The following is a 20,268-nucleotide window of genomic DNA, read 5'->3' as shown; positions in this document are numbered from 1 at the left end:
TCACTGTAGTACATTGACATTAGCAGGGACTATATCATTGTAAATGACTTTTTTCTTAAAGGGGAAGTTCACCAAGGATGATTTTTACATATGTGGTAGCTCTGTGGTCATTTACCCAGGAAAAACTATTTTCACCATTTATAACTCGCAAGATTTTTTACAAAAACCGTTAACATAGTACAGGAAGTTGCCCATGTAATTTGAATCATGGGAAAAAAGCTCCAAGCTTGGAGCTTGCATAATGTGATATGGAAGGGACCATCTCCGGACGGGTATGGCCCCCACATTGTCCACTCACAGTAACACAGTGGTAAACAGCAACACAAAATCTGATAGTGGACAGTTTATTAAAAGTAAATCATCGTGTATGCAAGGATACTCAGTATAAACAAAAGTTATGTAAATACGCACAGACTTGTTTAAGCATGGATGAGTGGACAATGCCATACCCATGGGATAATGGTCCCTTCCATATCACATTATGCAAGCTCCAAGCTTGGCGCTTTTTTCCCATGATTCAAATTACATGGGCAACTTCCTGTACTATTTCTATCGGTTTTTGTAAAAAATCTTGCGAGTTATAAATGGCGAAAATAGCTTTTCCGGGGTAAGTGACCACAAAGCTAGCACATATGTAAAAATCATCCTTGGTGAACTTCCCCTTTAAGGATTTTACCCCGATTGTTGATTTGAAATCTGCAGTCAGAAGAATCAAGCTATGGCATTGCTTTATTTCTAATCTACGCTGTTAAACTACTTGTGTTTGGCTGATGAAATCGCGGTGGTTAGACTGTTTCATCTTTTTCACCATAGCTTGATTGAAAGAAAAAAATTGTTCAGTTAGTTTTAGAGATCATAAGTTGTAGAGGATCAAGGTGAGCGTAGGTTATTGATGTGTCTTTGTTCAGTCCGCACAGTTTACATCACAAGGCAGATACTGCAAAATTAATGTAACATGTGGGTCAAAGTTCACGTCTCTCATACAGTTTTATTTAAAGCAGGTTTTACAGTCATTTCCAATCATTTCAACTCTCCAACATATAAAAGAGAATCCATTTGTACGATGAAATCTTGGCAAACTAAAATGACCTTTAGATCAATACAGCATGTTCAATTTTGTACAGTCCTGAGTTTCCCAGTGGATACTTGTAAATCTAGAAATTGTTTCCAAGAAAGCAGCTATGGACCAATTTTTTCCATTTGATAATCTATCTACCGGTACATTCCAAAAGTAAAGTATATCTTTCAGTGTTTCAAAGGTAATTCCAACTGATTTATCTATGAATCTGGTGACTATTTTGCAAATTGCCTCCAGAAAATACCATTTTAATTTGAAATTTGATAGACTGTGTTGATATGTTACGATGCGGATATGTTACTAAGGGATATGAGCTGATATCGGATAGGCTTCATACTGCTTAAAGGATAGTTTGCTGATTATCGTGATATTTTGATGAAAACCTATTAAAAAAATATAACAGGACTTCAGGGCTACAATTCATAACAAATCACAGATGGGAATCACGCCACGTATGTGTACGGTAAAAACCTTAGGATTGCGGGGAAGAAATGGAAGGAAACAGTTCCAATATTCTATTATTGATATATGTTTGATTTATTTAAAGAAAATCAACCCACTCTCCTGGAATCAGTTCCTATACGCATTTAAAAAAGTGAAAACCGACAAACAGTGTATGTCTCAAAATTGAAAGGCTTAAACTTTTGTTCAAACTTTCTGTACGTACTTTAAACTGTAACCACAGTATTTTTAGGCAATATCAAAAGAATGGAATGCATTACTAGGAAATGAAATTTTTATTCCTTTAATGGATGATACCCATTGTGTCCAGACGATACTTAATCAAGCAGGCACCACAAGGGACATTATGAGCTATTTAAAAACTAAATTTCAATGTCTTACCTCACAGAAGACCTATTTGATGATATGTAATGGCCAGGATATTGAATGGAGGAAATCATTGAAACTGATTTACAAAATCATACAAGAATTTCAATGGGCCAATTTTTGCCGTTTTGGTCAAAAAATTCCTGAAATTTTCTTCTAAGAATCCCCTTTCCAATTGCTTTTGTGTGCAGGATTATAATAAGGGTGACCTGACTCAGATTTGTTGAAATTATGATGAAACTTGCACACTTGTATTTTCAGGGAAATTTTTGCTAGTTTTGGTCACACAGAACTTTTGTCAGCAGTGGTTAAATGTTAGTACTCAGGTAAAGTGTGCTACCAATGATGTATCCCGTCAGCAGTCTCACCCAGCACTGATGTACCGGTACTTGTATGCAGACAATCACCGGTTGGACTCTTTCCAGCCAAAAACATCTACAGCAGATTCAGAAATCTGCTGCTGATATCGGAATATGCCACATTTTCATTAGTATTTCCTTAAGGTAGAACGAACCTCGGGGACAGAAATTCAGCCTTCAAATTTTATCAATTTTCTTTCTGACCTACCACTTGTGGGGCTCATTTTGAAGCTCTTGGCGAAAGAAAAGTTTTCACCGTCTTAGTTTTTCGAAAAATTTTTTATTTTTCTCATAGAGTTAACACAGGGATGGCGGCCATTTTGGATTTCAAATATCGAGAAATCACAAGTTATTTGTCTCTCTAGTACCAAAGTTTGCACGGTGACCCCTGATTTTTATTCTTGCTTTGGTGAGAGAATGGTTGAAAGTTTCACTGAGGAAAGTTTGAGCAAAAGTTTAAGTCTTTCACTTTCGAGGTGCATATTACCTTAATTGACAGAGCAGCCCACACCTATTATCTAGATTATCTTCATATCACAGCAGAGCTATACTATTAGCAGCTAGGTCACATGCTTGTGATGTGTACCGGTAGTGCGTGTTTTGTCTTCATCTTGTACCTTTTTATGTTTGTTTCTCTGCAATAAAAGAGTGAACAAGAAAGGCTCAAAACTGAAAGACTTGAACGTTTGCTAAAGCTTTCCATAAGGGAACTGCCAACCATTCCATTTTGAAATCAAGAATAAAGATAGGGGGTCACCGGGCAAAATTTTGCACTGGAGAAACAAATTATATTATATTTACCAACACTTGAAATTCAAAAAAGTTGCTATCCGTGTTTTAAAAAGCAGGTTATTATAATAGGTTATTTACTGCATAAACTTCAAAGTAAGGCTCTACAAGTGGTATATCAGAAAAAAAAAGTTACAGTCTTGATTTCAGTCCCCAAAGTGCATTCTATCTTAAAAGAAACTTTGCGGTGCATTTTTTTAAAGTGAAAACTGAACAATGACTTTGCTGTGCATGTACATAATTACTGTTCACTGAACTTTGGCATAGATGTGCTGTTCAAAGTTTGAAAGACACTGTCTATTTGTAACCCTATATTAGGACACTCTTCAATTGTTATTGGTGGTTTCAAAATCACTGATACATCACGTAGCTTTAATAAAAAGCTATGACATGCCCCTAGGTGAGCATAAAAACGTCAAAAATCTCTTTCTGAGAAAACTAAAGCCATAGAAATAGCTATGAAAGACACACACCCTCTGATGGTCTTCATAGCTACACAGTCTTCCATATTGTGTAATTTTCACAGTTGTTGTCACACGAAAATCCTGATATAACCATGACAACGGAGACATCATCACAGCGAGTGAGCTCTATCATCGGGAATATTTCTGATGTGATTTCTTTTTTTTTTCAGAGTGAGAGGCAAACACTTCTTCAGAGGAATAGTGACCTAGAAAGGCAAGCCTTAACATACAAGGTAATTATCCTAGTGATAGCTGTCCTCAAGGTCAGATACACTATTCTCACAGTGTTCTCAGGGGCAGTACATGCAGATAGGGCAAAATGATCAAGATATTGAAAAATTATGATGACCATTATGATAATAATTATCATCGTTTGAGTTTTTTGTATTATTATTTAGACATTATTTAGATTCATTATAATTTAGAGTCTTTTCACCTGTCAGATAAAATCAATCATTGCAATTTTTATCACCAGTTACCCATGCGTTTACTTCTCCTTAAGACTTGTCATTCTATAATACTTCTTAATATATACCTGCGTCCGCGACCTATGGAGTTTCATTGTACAAGAAGTTTCAGTATCAGAGGACGTGGACTCCAATAACTTTGGCATGGAGTGCAATAACTTTAGGTGTAATGGGACGCTATTTGACCTTTGACCCCAACAACACCTTTATTTCCAAGTTGAAGAGTGCATAATATTTCAGAGTGGCAGAGCACTCGTGCATGATGTTGGGAGGAATGATTTTATGGCAATAAAAACAGGTGGTATTATAGTTTAACTCAAACTTCTCTTCAAGAAACTGTAAACTGCCATCATTTGCAGTTGAGAAAAAAAAAACAGGTCGCTGTGCAAAGTTTGGATTAACAGAACAAATTACTGAAATTTATACATAATTTTATAATGAAAATAGTCACCCTGGTCAGTGTTAATTTAATGGGGAAAGTAGAATTTTCGATTTTCACAAAAACAAGATTGCATTCTGTCATAAAAACTGAAACAAAACAAATCAAGCAATCTGAACAAATCTATTTGTTAAATGATTCAGTGCATGTCTTGGGTCTCTATTTGCAATTTCTCAAATTAGGGGAACAAGGAAATTGCACCAATTTGATGAATATCATGTCAGTGAACCACCATGCTGAAATCATCTTTGGTGTAGCCTGCAGTCACACTGTTCTGACATTTGTCATTCAGATATACTGTGGAAGCCTCAGTGATATTAGGGAAAGTTTCAGGAAATGGGCAATTTTGAAATTTGCAGAAGGTGGTTTTATCAATCTTGTCAACAAATATAGACTTTTTAACAACCTCTTGAAATACTTTGATATTTGTGTGGCAGATCTTAATTCAAAACCTCAGGTGTATGACATATGAGGATGTAAGTCCCGGTATTTTGTAAATAACCTTATTATTGTACACCCTTTTTGCCAAATTTTACCAGAAAAAGTCGAAATTATTATAGTGTTTCAAGGATGCCTTGTGCATACTGCATTGCATGATTGTGAGTAGACTGGGAACGATTTCAGTGTGTCCGCTAAGCTGACAGAACAAAACTTCAACCCATGCAACCATGAACAGTTTCTTTCAAATTCACAGGTTTTGATCATTATTCACAGCATGATGTACTGAATGTTTAACCCTTTGAGCGCCAAAGTCAATTTTTGTTGCCTTTAAAAATATACCTCAGTCAATTTTTTTCGAATTTTTTCCAAAATTTTGATGAAAAACTGCAGCTGATGAAATGTGATGTCCATTTGGTTCAAAATTATCAAAGAAATTACAGAAAAATTAATAAAAGGGTAAAATGTATAGTTTTTGTGCAAATGTAAAATTTTCTATTGTTTATCACTGTGTTGACATAAAGGTGTTATGAGATCAAAAGTCAAACCCTCCAATAAAACCTAAAGTTTTTGAACTCAGCGTCCTCTGATATCAAAACTTACAGTGCGACAAAACTCCACAGGTTGTAAGAACTTCATAATGAGCCCACTGAAGTGGTACTGGGTGATCGGAAAAGTATTGTGAGAATTTTGAGAGTTTTAACCCTTTGAGTGCCATGTGGTTTTTCCCACCAAAATTTAAGTGCAACATTTTACCAATTTTTATTAATTTTTGTGTAATATCTTTGATAATTTTGAACCAAATGGACATCACATTTCATCAGCTACAGTTTTTTATCAAAATTGTAACAAAAATTTGAAAAAATTGACTGAGGTATATTTTTAAAGGTGACAAAAATTGACTTTGGTGAAGGGTTAATATCTATCTGTCCACAAGGTGCATTTATTCATTAGATGTTTAATTGCAATTGTTATAGGAAGAAGCTGCAGAATTGCAGAACACCTTGGCAGAGCTACAGGGCAGGGAAACTCAATATAAGGTGGGTTTAAATGCACTGTAGCACTCAATTTTCCTGTGTTAGGTGTGTCCCTTGTAAACATGTATGCCTGTGTCAGTGTGTGGGTATATTTATGTGCATATATGCACATTTGTTAGTCCCCACGGACACCGTCCGGGGGGACTTATAGGTTTGGTCATGTCCGTGCGTGCGTGCGTCCGTGCGTGCGTCCGTCCGTGCGTGCGTGCGTCCGTCCGTCCGTCCGTTCACGCAGATATCTCAGAGATGCCTGAAGCGATTTCATTCAAACATGGTACAAGGATTACTTCATATGTCATACAGATGCACGTCGATTTGTTTTGTGATGCGATCCAATATGGCTGCCAGGCGGCCATTTTATTAAGATTTTTTCATGTACAGAGCCATAACTCAGGCATGTTTCAACTGATTTTATTCAAAGTTGGTACAAGGACATTGACCAATGTCATAGATATGCACGTCAATTTTTTTGTGTGATACGATCCAATATGGCCGCCATGCAGTCATTTTGTTACGATTTTCATGTACAGAGCCATTACTCAGGCATGTTTCAACAGATTTTATTCAAAGTTGGTACAAGGACATTGACCAATGTCATAGCTATACACATCAATTAGTTTTGTGATACAATCCAATATGGCCGCTCTGCGCCATTTTGTTACGATTTTTTCATGTACAGAGCCATAACTCAGGCATAACTCAACCGATTTTATTCAAACTTGGTACAAGGATATTGACCTATGTCATGCACATGCACATTGATTTGTTTTGTGATACGATCCAATATGGCCACCGTGTGGCCATTTTATTACATTTTTTCATGTCCAGAACCATAACTCAGACATGTATTAAGTGATTCAAAGTTGGTACAAGGAGATTGACCAATGTCATACATATGCACATTAATTTGTTTTGTGATACAATCCAATATGGCTGCTGTGCGGCCATTTTGTTATGATTTTTTCATGTACAAGCCATAACTTAGGCATATCTCAACAAATTTTAATCAAATTTGCTACAAGGACATTGACCTATGTCATACATATGCACATTTATTTGTTTTGTGATACGATCCAATATGGCCACGTGTGGCCATTTTATTACGATTTTTCCATGTCCTGAACTACAACTCACACATGTATCAAGCGATTTATTCAAAGTATTTTTATCACAGACCTAATGAAGAGGACTCTATCCTCTCTGAGGACCTGTAATCAAAGTACCCATTAACAAGTGGGACTGTGTCATCAACGATGACTTGTTTGGATATGTGCTTATTTTTAAGTATCCAGATATGTTTGTTTTTTTCATGGTGTGCATGTTTTCGATGTGCTGTCTTCTGTATGTATGTGTGTGTGTGTGTGTGTGTGTGTGTGTGTGTGTGTGTGTTAATGTCATGGAGGTTGAATGTTTTGCGTATGTCAGCATATGTGTGTTGGTCTTACTGTATCTATGGAGAACTTACTGAATTCTCACACAAGTAGACTTTGAAATTTGTATTCATACATGTACCTGTATGCTTTTAATCAGTGTCGTTGAGACCTTGTTCAAATTATCATATATGTTATAGCTTGCTAAACAATATGTGCACAGCATGGCTACAAATGTTTACACATTCATTTTTGGAGTTTCATTTTATTGAAGTACAGCCTTAGATTAGAAAAAAAAGGTATGCAGTTAGGTAGTGTTATTTGCCAAGCATACTCACTCTGATTAGTTTTCAGTAAATCCCCTTCTGAGTGGAGGATGTCCTTGGGCCTTACTATTCATATTTCATCTGTTAATGAAATGACTAGCTTTTATACTTTATGCTGTTTCTTGATGAGATGAACTATCAACATTGGTATCTATATTTCACTCTAAACTTTACAAACTCTCGTGTCCAGCGCCTTGCTTTCCCAGCAGCTCAGATTGTCTCAGGGAAGAGGTCATTTTTTTTAAGTAGGTAGTACCTTGAGAGGTATCCGTGGTGTATCTCTGCCTCCCTTTTAGCCAGGATTATCGCTGCTCAGGTTCTGTGAATATTCATGAGAAACTCATTATCGCAGGCAAGTGTTGAAGCATTTTCGCCTCTACTGATCCCAATTACTAATGATCACTGTAATTCTGCAGGCGGTAAACAGCCTGAATGGCTCTACCATACAGTGTTTGTGGTAGTGTATTTTCAACATGGATGCATTAATCACCCAAGTGTACACATTATCACTATATTGAATCAATATTATTTTGCGTGTGTTTATTTCTGCACGTGTACCCATGGCCTGTATTATAATACAAACCAAGCACATAACACAAGCTGCAATTACAACACCCATAATATATCTTTACAAAAAATACCATATGCACTTGTACAGTATCATCAACGTGACAAAATTTGACGGACAGTCTAGCTGGGCACTGCCCATGCACCATGTTTGTGAATGCGAACTGAAAACTGAAGTGGCGAAAGAAAGTTATGCCTATTTCACTCTGAGGGCAAAATGGGTTTTTATCTCTCCAAAGTAGTAAAACAAGGATAAAATACTGGTTCTTATGAGTCGTTTGTCGAGTGTGGTTCTCTCTTGTTGGTCCGCCAAAATTGCGTGTACTTTCCCATTCATTGCATATAGTGCCGTCTTAGGCATTTGCAAATACCCTAGATAGTCTAGTCTTGCAAGACTTTTGATGTCAAGATGCATCTGGGCAGTCTTACGAGAACAATGACTTGACTGTAAATAGCCATCAGACATGATGTACACTGCCCTTCGTAGCGGGAAAATGGAATGGTAGTCGTGGCACAAGTTGCTGCTCTCAGCCAATTTCTTTGTGTATCGGCAAAAAATTGCTCACTTGAGGAGGATTCAAGCTGCGAAATATCGAGTAAAAAAGTCCCACTAAAAATAGTATTGGATTCAGGATATGTTATAGAATGGCTGTGTATAACGAGAGAATTTCTTTGGCTGATGACAACACTGAGGATGTACATGTACATAGATGCCAACCTACATAGAAATGACAGTTAGAAAATCAAAAGACTTCAAAACAGCAGGTTACTTACAAGGTACTGAACAGTGCTGTTTTCACTTATTCTGCATGCAGCTTCATTAAAAGGCACTAACCCCTACCGCCTATCCCTCCAGGGTTTAGAGGTATATCGTGGATACCTCCAAAGGTACGGCACCACCTATTTGAAATGACCTCTTCCCTATACCTCCTACACACTGATTCACTCTCAGTGGTATAGCTTAGCTGAAAGAAGCGGACAGAACTGGGTTGGGAATGACATGACCAGGGGGCGAAAGTCTGCTCCCCCTCTCCACTTTTCTTGACTGATGTACTCTTTGCAACTATATAATTACTGAAGAAAATCGTACAATGTATGTAGGGTTCATACAGGGCAGTACTCAGTGCATGCCCTCTACACATAATATATTTGTACATTTTAAGAATATATTTGTACATTTTAAGTGAATATGATTCTGTTTTACTTCACAGAGGTGGAAAAGGTTTCAAAAATCCAGGGTTTAATTAGAATTCATTTTATCTCATGCTTTCAAGTAACTTATTTATGAGAAAACAAAATAAATTATACTCAGAAAAATAAAATAAAAACTAAATCATGCAAAGGTATGATATTCCAAAGTTTTTTTATAAAATAAACTCAAAAGTTTGCTTCAATCAACAGGTTGGGTTATGTCTCTGTTGTAGGACTTTGCAAATTTTTGCCTTTAGAATTGGTTATACACTGTTTCTTTGAAAACAATATAAACCTTTCTGCATCAAGGAGACTTTTAATACTATTTGTTTTTCATAATCAAAACTACAACATAGAAGTAATAGGGTAAATTGTTAAGAGAAGATGCAAAAATTCATCAATTTAACAAATATTTGATGATCAAAATGGCTGCCAATGCTATTGGCTACCAGTGTTATTTTGTTATTACTGTTAGAAATGAAAATTTAGATAGAAGATAGAAGATAATGAAAACATAATATTCTCAACAGTGGGTGGAAAATAAGAACCAGACATCTGGCTCGGTAACTTGAAACACAGTCACCTGTTTTTCGTTCTGCGCCTACGCGCCCCATACCTGTGTGGATATACACCTGAGAAGAACAAAGTCAGGAAACCAAATTGCTATTAGGACTATGCCACGTCGTCTTCCGCGTTCGATTTTACTGTGAAAATTGGCAAGGTCATTTATCACTTTACCGTCAATTTTTCCCTCTCATTCTCAAAATTCATACTTGATACGTAAAAATCAGCTTCAAAAACGCTCATTTTTGTGAGATTTTTGGCGGAGTTCAACAGACACATTGCCAAAACATAAGCGTTAGCAACATTCCAATCATCTCTTAGCCAACTCTATTGATGCTGGTGCCACCTACACATGTGGGGTATTGGAATATTGCTCACACTTATATTTTGCCAATGTTTCTTTTGAACTTTGCTGAAAATCACACGAAAAGAGCATTTTTTAAGCAGATGAAGTATCAGGTATGAATCTTTGTTGGATTTTTGGCCTGTTTGAAAGGCACCTTGCCAAAACATAAGCCTGAGCAACATTCCAGCCACCCCGCATGGGTGTGCTGCACCAACGTCTAAAGAGGAGAAATGCCCAACTTTCTGTGCAAAGTGACTGGAATGTTGCTCACGCTCATGTTTTGCGGATGTGTATGTCGAACTCAGCCGAAAATCACATGAATGAATGTTTTTGAAGCAGATTAAGTATCAGGTATGATTTTTGAGAATGAAAGGGAAAGATCGTAAACTTGAACACAGAAGACGATGTGGCATAGTCCTAATACTAGCAGTTGGTTTCCTGACTTTGTTCTTCTGTAGGTGTATATCCACACAGGTATGGGGCGCGTAGGCGCAGAGCGGAATTTTAGAGAACAGGCAACTGTGCTTTGAAAGGTTGGCTGTCTGAGCAAACTAGTATCTATCATGATAATTATGTCTCCTATGCTCCAGAGTATGCCCTGTACCATATGCCTCTTATTTCAACAAATCGAAAATTAGTTATTTCCTCATGCCCGTCTGGCAGGTAGCTGTGAAATTTGAGCTGCCCTGCAAAAAATTTACCTGCCCAAGGCAGACAGTCACTTCCTACTGATCTCTACAGTTTTCAATGCGAATCCATTTGTAAACAAGGTTTACCACAGCATATGTAAAATGTTTGACTCTAAAAAACGTGTCCTTGAATATGCTTTGCCTTATTAATTACTAAGGCAGTCTATCTGCTGGTAGGCACAAGTTAATATTCAGGCTTCTGGTAATTACATCTTGAGTTCTGTTCTATTTCTATACTCACACATTATTTTGGTGCTGATTTACTCTTCCTGTGTTCATTAGAGTAAATCAAGAGAAATTACAAATCAAGGAAATGACAAATGCCTAAAGCTGGACAACGTCCATGAAAGGTCAATGCAGACGGTTTTTAGATCTTTCGGATTCAACACTGGCATGCAATCAGCAACCTTCAGAGTTTTTGCAAAACAAACAAACCGAATGAGCTTTTTAGCCATCGGAAATGATAAATACCAAAAGCATGTCATTTGAGGAACTTGCGAGTAATTTTAATCAAGTCTGTACATATAGCTGTATCACTGAATGCCAAAGGGATTCCTGTAATAGAACTTGATAAGCCCCTGTATCTGCTGGCACACTGGAAGGAAATTTTGCCAGTGTTTTTACACTACAATCTCATTGCTAGCTGTGTTACATGTATATTCCCAAACAACTTGGACATAATCATTCTCAGGGCAATGTTGGGTTGTTGTCTTTAACAAAAATGTCACTCTTTGAAGTAAATCCTTGATTTTTTATTCTAAGGCCAAACAAAAAAAATTGTGCTGTTCCAATAACCTGACCTACCCTATTTTTTACCTGCCGACCCTAAACTTTCTAGAGCTATGTAAACACGGAAGTAAAAAAAGAAAGAAAAAACCCGTAAAATCATGCGTTTGTTACTTGGCATTTGATTTTTGCTTGAATGCGGATGTCTTTTATGTTTTTTTACTTTTATATGTATGATACACGTTTCTGGAAATGTTGTGGCCAGTGTTTGACCACCCTTTACCCTGAAAAATGCATATTTAACAATAAAAATATTTTGGAAAAAAAATTCCTGCCGACCTACAGTACCTACCTACCTATAGACCTACCTACCCCTTTTTTGAAAACCATGTTATCGGAACAGCACAATTTATTTTTTTTTTGCCTATAAAAGTTAACATTCAGTAGATTTAATGTTGTTTTTTTATACCAATGGATGAATACTTGAATTGTTTTATACAGACAGGGATCAAGGTTTGCAATAAGCTTGAATAGGGAAAGCACAGCGTCTTCAAACTCTAAAATACTGATCAACAGGGAGATTTGAACATGAATCAGTGTATTCAAATAAACTTTATACTTATTTTGGTATCATGATCATGTTGACAGTCACTGTTAGGTGTATTACAATGTGAAAAGATATGTCAACATAAATTGCCACAACCCTGCTTTGTTTAGGCTCATGAAGTGTTTCATGCTTTTGTAACTCTGGCATTTTTGCTACTTATCGTTGATAGCTCATGTAGAGGCTGCAAGTGGCTCACTGATATGTATGCATTGCTGCAGTATGATAAGAATAAAATTTTGACTGCATAGGTGCCGCCATTGCAATCCCATGTTTCTTGTGATTGCATCAGCGTATGTTACGTCTTAACTTCAGTAGTTTGTACTTTTGAGCAGATTCGTGAGCAAAAAAGTTATAGAACTAGGAAATTGACCGAAAAAAAATTGAAAATAAAAGGCGTTGACATAATTTCATTTGGGATAAAACATATCAAACTGTTCAATAGCATTAGTGATGCGCACGTTGGCAGCCATCAACTGTCACTTTAGATATTGAAATTAAATAGCATTGAAATTACATAGTTGTGCGAGCTTATGTGCTCAACCCCAGTGTGACATTATAAACACAGTATCATGTGTTGGGGAATCTTGGTCTAAAATGACCAGAGATAGGTGGTAACAATGATTCTAATGTGGAAAAAAAAACGCAAAGTGTTCTGCAGGCTCAGTATATATGCCCAACAGATCACATGTTACGGGTAGAAATAAACCCAAACGTGTATGGAAACACACATATTTCTGTGTGTGTGTGCACACATGGTTTTATTGGTACCATGGTCCATTAGAGTTCTTGGTTTAACCGATTGGATGGTACTGCCCTATACACAATCCTCTGATGAGTAACATAGGTATTCAAGAGAGTTTGTTTTCTGTGGGATATTTGAGTGTATGCTATCGTCTGAATTCAAATTATCACTTTGAATACAGCAAGAAAGAGAACAACTCATACAAGAAAAAGAGAATCTTAAAGCAGAAGTAGACACTTTGAAGGTCAGTGAGAAAGTATTAAAGCTTACCGTCTTCCATGCAGTGATCATCTAAGAGTAATTTGAATGCTGCTGCTTTGATCATGCTAGGCTCCAGTTGTACTTTAATATAGAAGTAAGCTTTCTGAAGTGGCATGGTATATTAAAATTGCATGGAGTGATGCTGCAATGTAAAAGAGGCTGTAATAGCTCGCAGGAGTGTAATGCGTAACTTTTCTACCCTCTTTTCCCAGTGTATCAGTCCACTGTCGCCATAAGAGAACAATTAGGGCTGAGCCAAACCATGGTGATTATAGGGTTAGGCTATACTTTTAGGTGTCCAGTCGGTGGCCAAGTGTAGTTACCATGATAACTGGTGGCGCTGTTGTTATCCCTGCATGAATGATCATACCTTTTTGTTCAATTTTTTGTTTGTCTAATTCAAGACTTTACGCTAAAATGCAACATATCATGTCTGGCAGAACATTCCAATCAGCATTGCATTGTTTTACTCTATCTTTACTTTTAAATTAAAAATATACTTCACCTTTAATTTTCATTCTATGGTAACATAATTCATATATGTCAACGTTTTCTGTCAATTCAATTATCCTCTCTTTTTTGTTATAATGTTTGTTTTTTCATTATTACTGTAATAATTTGTTTACACCTCAGGTTACAGGGATAAAGTTGCTGTGTTTGATATCAATTTTGCACCATTTAAGAGGCTAATTCTATTTGTTAGAATCTAGAAACACTGCTCAAGAATGGTCGGCAAAATCATACAGAGGGGCCATTGGTAATTAAACTCTGGCAAACATATCATCTGTCGATCTCAAATGCCCTTTCCGAAAGGAAAACTTGGAAGTGGGAAATATGACGACGAAACAGTTACTTCCTTCATACACCACATGATATTGCTGAAATAGGTTGTAGGAGATACAAAATGAGGAAAATTTTTGATAGAGGATCACAGATCAACGTAGTTTTGATGTAGTTAGACTGGTTTGATGTAACTACCTCCATGAAAAGCTAATGCAGCTAGTCTAGATGGTGACATGCAAGGATCAGAAACAAAATTCTTTTTTTTTTGCTTCATTAGCAAAAGGCTCCAGTATTTGTCTAGAAATGTAAATGTTCCTGTAAAGTAAAGGTTTTATTTGACATTTGTAGGGTTTTATCTCAAACTCGTGTAGGGTTTTATTTCACACTCAGATGGGTTTTATTTGATACACAACACTTTACATGTATGGAGGTTTTATTTGACATTTGTAGGGTTTTATCTCAAACTCGTGTAGGGTTTTATTTCACACTCAGATGGGTTTTATTTGATACACAACACTTTACATGTATGGAGGTTTTATTTGACATGCACATAAGGTTTTATTTAAAGGCCTGTGTTGGCGTCAGATTGTCTTGCAAGGAAATTTACTTATGAGATTACAATTTCAATGGAAAACAAAAGGCTATGGAAATTTACTTACGAGATTACAATTTCAATGGAAAACAAAAGGCTACAACACTCCATAACTCTTACAGACTAGAACAAACTTGATCCTGGGGATCAAGTCCCTGGCCTTTAATACAACATAGAGTATTATTTCCAGGTCACATAGAGTTTTATTTTACATTCATATACTGTAGGGTCTACATTGACTTGACATGGGGTTTTATTTGACATCACATAGGGTTCTATTTCACACACATAGGGTTTTATTTCACACACATAAGACCTCACATGAAGTTGTGTATTGACACTCACAAAGGTTTTACCTGACAATGACATGCATATAGGGTTTATTTTATGCTCATGTAGAGTTTTATTTGATGCTCTTATATTACGTGCATTATCAACATTGTCCAGGTTCATGGTTGATTAGAGAAGATATTAAATGATATGGGGATTAAAAAAACCAGTCAAACAGCAACTTTGTCCTTGTTATTCTATATAACACTTTGATCTTTTCACTTTTATTTTGACTTCACAAGTCTTTGTTTTTCTTTGTTGAAGATTCAAAGGGATCAGTCTAAGGCTGAACATGACCAAACAGAAGACCAGGTCAGATTCCCATAACCTCTGTTTCTAAATACTGTCCTTGCACTTTCCTTTCATTAATGTTTCTTTGTCCTTACAGCGTCTGTGTTGAGTCAGTTTTTTTGCTACGGCATTCATGATGTCTTGACTCAAGAAACACTTCCTTGACAGATTTCATGACAGAACAAATTTGAAAAGAAATATAGAAACTCAAAACTAAGAATTACGCTGCTGTGTTAGATTCCAGGTAACCTGTGGACAGGATCATGACTGCAGAGGATAAGGAAATCTTTGCATTGTTTCCAAAAGGGTGACAGTTCACCATTGCAGTGCTGAGTGTAGTGGAAAATATGGCCCAGTTTCACTTACTCATCAAAGTCTCTTCAAATGATTCCATTTACTGTTAGATGAAATGCGCCTCAGGGACAGTTATTCGGCCCCTCAAATTTGTACAATACTTTTCTGGTCGACCACTTGTGTATAGGCCGATTTTTAAGCTCAAGGAGTAATGACATTTTCAATACCTAAGTTTTTTTAAACTCAATAGTTAGGCTTTTCACCAGAGAGGTACATGTGAGAAAGGGATCGCAGATATTTTGCATTTCAAGTATTTTTTTCTGTATCACCAAATTTTGTGGCCTTTGACCTTTCTTCTTGATCTTTAAAGGGAGTAGTTTAAGATTCCATGAGGAAAGTTATGAAAAAAGTGTCAGTCTTTCAGTTTCAATATGCATACTATGTTCAAGAAATCATCTGTTCAGTTATTTTCAAGCGGGAAAGGAAGGGAGGGAAGAGTGATAGCATTGATATACAGTATGGTTTTCTGCCAATGAAAATTAGTTGGCAGCCATCAGTTGGTACGCCTTTGAACCCTTTTATCCCAATATATCATGGTTTGTACTGGTGTATCAAAGCTGGGCTCTCAAATTAAAATGGCTGTATCGACGTATGGTGACGAAGTGGGTAAAAATTATGAGTTCCCAGCTTTCTTGTGTTGGCCATCTGTACACGAGAATACAGCTGTGACATGTTTTTTGCCCAAGACAAGGCAACATCTTTTACCAGAGGAAACCTTTGGTATCTATTTTGTTAGAACGATGGAAAATTTCATGGTGGCACACAATACCTTATGTTTGCAACTCGTGTTCAAAAATTTACAAGACAGTAGTGGTGAATCATCATCAGGTATAAAAAGCGAGGCGATTATTCAAGTTGAAAAAAATACATGAGAATGGACACTATTTATGTTTCATGCTATGAGGATCTAAATTTGCATTTCACAATATTACCATGAAGGTGTAATCAAGACCCTACCTTCCCTCAGTATGAGGCTATTTAACTGGAAACATATCGTATAGGCTCTCTGCTCAGCTAACATGTAACACGAAAACACGTGAGAAAGTTTTCCACATGAGAAAGTTTTCCTTCACATGATGAGTCAAATGCAAAATATGATGAAACTGTGAATCCTGCAAAGCAATGTGATTTGTGATGTATTGATATGCTGGATCCTTTCCATTTGAATTTTAGCCACTGTTAGCTCTCAAAGACAGTTAATTTACCAAAATTGTTTAGAGTAGCACACTTTGGTCAACTGTTTTACTGTACTATGAGCTTTCGAAGACAACAGTCTCCTTCATCAGGTGCACAAAGCCAAATTAAGAAGCACAGAGCCAAATGTATTACTAATTCTATGCTGTTTGACATTGCTTTGTCTGTTTCATGCTGGGAGGCACTAAAAGCTCTACGTTTAGTGGGCAAAGACTCTTAAAGATGATTAGACAAGTATGACGTTTGAAAGGTCAAGTGTCTGCTTGCGTAGGAATTTAATTTTTGAAAGAAGATTACTAAATATCACAGAGGTCTTTGTGCTGTGAAAATGCTGGATCAAGGTGTTACTTTCATGGAGTTTGGGTAGAGGTGTGCTGATACTGTATCAGATATCATGTATGCTTCAAGACCAATGTTTTGTATGTCTCCAAACTCTCCAGTGATCACGTAAGCATACCAAAACACTGACAGAAGCTGACTCACTATGCTAAAAAAACCTGGAAAATCTACAAGACTCTTCAAGAGGAATACCCTCTCCTCTCATTCCCTGTTACTACCACCCCTCAACACAGTTAGTGTTTTTGTAAAAATCTGTTTTGTGGAATATGTTTTATTATTCAGTTAAATACCAGAAATTTGTGCTGTTTAGGAAAGAAGCTGTTAGTCATAGTTACATATGCAACATCACAGCCATACAAATTTTTGGTCAATTCTCTCCCTCCCCATAACCCTTGGCACCCTTTCTTGCAGAAAACATGATCATCCTCTCTACTTGTTTAGATAACTCTGTGTAACAGTTTATTATGTACATTCAATGTGGTTCTTCGACCACCTTATGACATGTGTGTTTCTAAATTCTCTTCCTTTTATAATTTTAGAGGCAGCGTATGAATGAAGAAGCTCAGCAAAATCAGGTTGGTTGTCTATACATACATACTGTTCACTACAGATTCACAAATGACAATACATTCCACCCTCAACCTGTAGTTTTCTTTTTTCTTGTACAAAATTCCAGGACCTACCTGATACTGTTATAATTGCTCTGACCCTATTAAAATTGTCAATCTAATGACCTAATGTTTTAATTTTATGCAGACAATTGTAATATAAATTTTAACTGTTCAGCACTCTTATGGCCCTGCATATCATAGACATAGTTAAGCAATAAAGCACACCTAGTGACGATATGATACGAGATTTTGACCAGTTCATGACATATGTGCAGAGTGATAGTGAGTGCATATATTGAATGAACTGGTCAAAATCAAGTGGTATACCCATTGCTGAGGTGCTCTATTGCCATTATATCATACCGGTAATATTAAATTGGAATTCTGGCCTTAAACTTTAAAAAAAGGAATTTTTCTCTAACTAAGAGCTTGTGCCATGTACCAGCCTGTAGCATGGTTATTTCCACGTCTCGACCAATCAGATTGCAGTATTTGCACCATCAACATACTCTCCAGGTGTGGTATAATGTTCAGCATATCCCATTTGATAGTGGTGTTTAAGCATGCTGACCTGTCCGTTGTTTACAAAGTATCTTTTCTTGTTGCCTGAGCAGTGGTAACCCTCCTTTCTCCGCTATCTTGATGTTTCCATCCTGTCTTCCTTCCTATACAGAGGTCCATCTCTGTCGTTAAACACAATAGGACTACATCAGAGGTTGATGCCAACAGCATCAACAGTGTAAGTTCACCGTTTGACGTGCATGTGTCTTCTGTCATGAGATTACACCCAGCATTGGTTGATCAGCCACTTCACTCACTTCCATGAATTCTTATGAATCCCTTCATATTTAAAATGGTTGAACGCATCACAGTTGAATGACCTTCTGTACAGTTGGCCCATGTACAGTGTCCGTACAATCCTGGAAAGTCCTTTAAAGTCTTGGAATTTTAAAGCCTCCGGGAACGTCCTGGAAAAGTTCCTGAAAATGAAATTGAGTTCTACGATGTCCTGGAAAATTGATAATCCTCAACAATTTAAAAAATGATGAGATGATGACTCTTGATATCTGAAAAATATAGTGTAAAATGATATGTAAAAATGATATATTGTAAAAATGATATCTGGAAAATGGTATTCATGACCTCAAAAGGTCATTGAAACTTGCTATAAAGTCCTTAAAAGTCTTTGACTTTGTCCGTAACTCTGTGTGTATGGAACCTGCATGTACATGTTACTTTGACCTACAGCTCATTGACTGTTTATGGTTCACAGAAAAACTGGTGAAAAACCATTCAACTGACAATTCACCCATTTGCAGAATTCACTGCCTTGCCTCAGTTAGTTTAGTGATTTGTATGTTTTGCTGTGGAGTTGATAGCACTAACAATGGAGAATCTAGAAAAAAGTCCATATTTCAAAGAAAGTTTTATACTTTAACTTCATGACTCTACATCCTAAAACAATCATAAAAATCCATGTGTGTGAAACTGCTGTGCAATGCCATTGCCAAAGGTAGTATGCACCTTTTTGCAGCTAACTTGCAGCTTGTTTGCAAGGTTATATCTGATTGGTTAATTGTCACTGTTCCTTAAGCAAATTTCCTTAAGCAAACTTTAAACCATTCTCTTTCAAAGTCAAGAATAAAATCATTTGATAGATCAGAAAATTATTGTAAAAAATAATACAGTCTGAAGGTCTGTGCCTGAGGTGCATTCTACCTTTACTTTGGCCCATAGAATGGATGCCATGCTAAATTTGTCTTTCTACAGACATGCCTTCTAACTTGTGAATGCTTTGAGTCCATTTAAGGGTTTTCCGTAAATTTCCATGCTTTTGCCATGTATTGGTCTACATGTCATAGGTGATACGTAAATTTAATTTATCATAGAAAACTTTTTTTGAGACAGTGACATCTCACTGGCTTTTCGGCCACACTCATTTCTCAAAGCTAATAGGACCATTCTTACTGGCTTTTTGGCCACACTCATTTCTCAAAGCTAATACATGTAGGACTATTCTGGAAGAAAATTGCACAATGGTATGCCCTGGTCTCTGCTGTTTTCATGCTACACAATATGGAATAAACTACAGCAATTCTGACACTATAAAATGTGTATATTAATAAAGGAATTTCAAAAGAGAAGCTCTTTCAGTAAGCTTTAGGTATGTCATTTTGTTTGCACCACTGGGCAGATACATTGACAGCAGCTGAATTTGAGGTTAAACCTTGTGGCTAGTTTATTTTTTGAATTTGAGGTTTAACCTTGTGGCTAGTTAACATGTTGAATTCAAGGTTTAACCTTTTTACTGCTTTAAGTGTTGAATTCAAGGTTTAAAGTGGCACTCCCACTTGCTAACATTTTATAAACACATTTTTTTAATGCCAACGGTCGATATTTGATGTGGCGACTGCGCGCGGATCACGAGATATCGATAAAAACATGTCCTCAAAAAAGTAAAAGTTTGAATTCCGGTGGCCCACTTA

At 36.7% G+C, this 20,268-nt stretch overlaps 1 protein-coding gene across 4 annotated transcripts in view; it reads left to right on the top strand.

Annotated features, from left to right (window-relative positions):
* Positions 1-20,268, top strand: part of LOC139137293 (Golgi integral membrane protein 4-like) — a 73,364-nt gene that overhangs the window by 24,853 nt on the left and 28,243 nt on the right. Inside the window, exons 7-11 of one of the 4 annotated variants that reach the window (XM_070705306.1) lie at positions 3,689-3,751; positions 5,840-5,902; positions 13,209-13,271; positions 15,258-15,305; positions 17,711-17,746. In XM_070705306.1, coding sequence (XP_070561407.1) covers positions 3,689-3,751; positions 5,840-5,902; positions 13,209-13,271; positions 15,258-15,305; positions 17,711-17,746 — 273 coding nt within the window. The remainder of the gene's footprint in view (positions 1-3,688; positions 3,752-5,839; positions 5,903-13,208; positions 13,272-15,257; positions 15,306-17,710; positions 17,747-20,268) is intronic. The other 3 variants (XM_070705308.1, XM_070705307.1, XM_070705309.1) reach the window with 3 other exon arrangements.

This window comes from Ptychodera flava, chromosome 7 (assembly GCF_041260155.1).
Source record: "Ptychodera flava strain L36383 chromosome 7, AS_Pfla_20210202, whole genome shotgun sequence".
Lineage (NCBI taxonomy): Eukaryota > Metazoa > Hemichordata > Enteropneusta > Ptychoderidae > Ptychodera > Ptychodera flava.
Note: the sequence above shows the minus strand (reverse complement) of the source record. Positions and strands in the feature narration are given on the sequence as shown.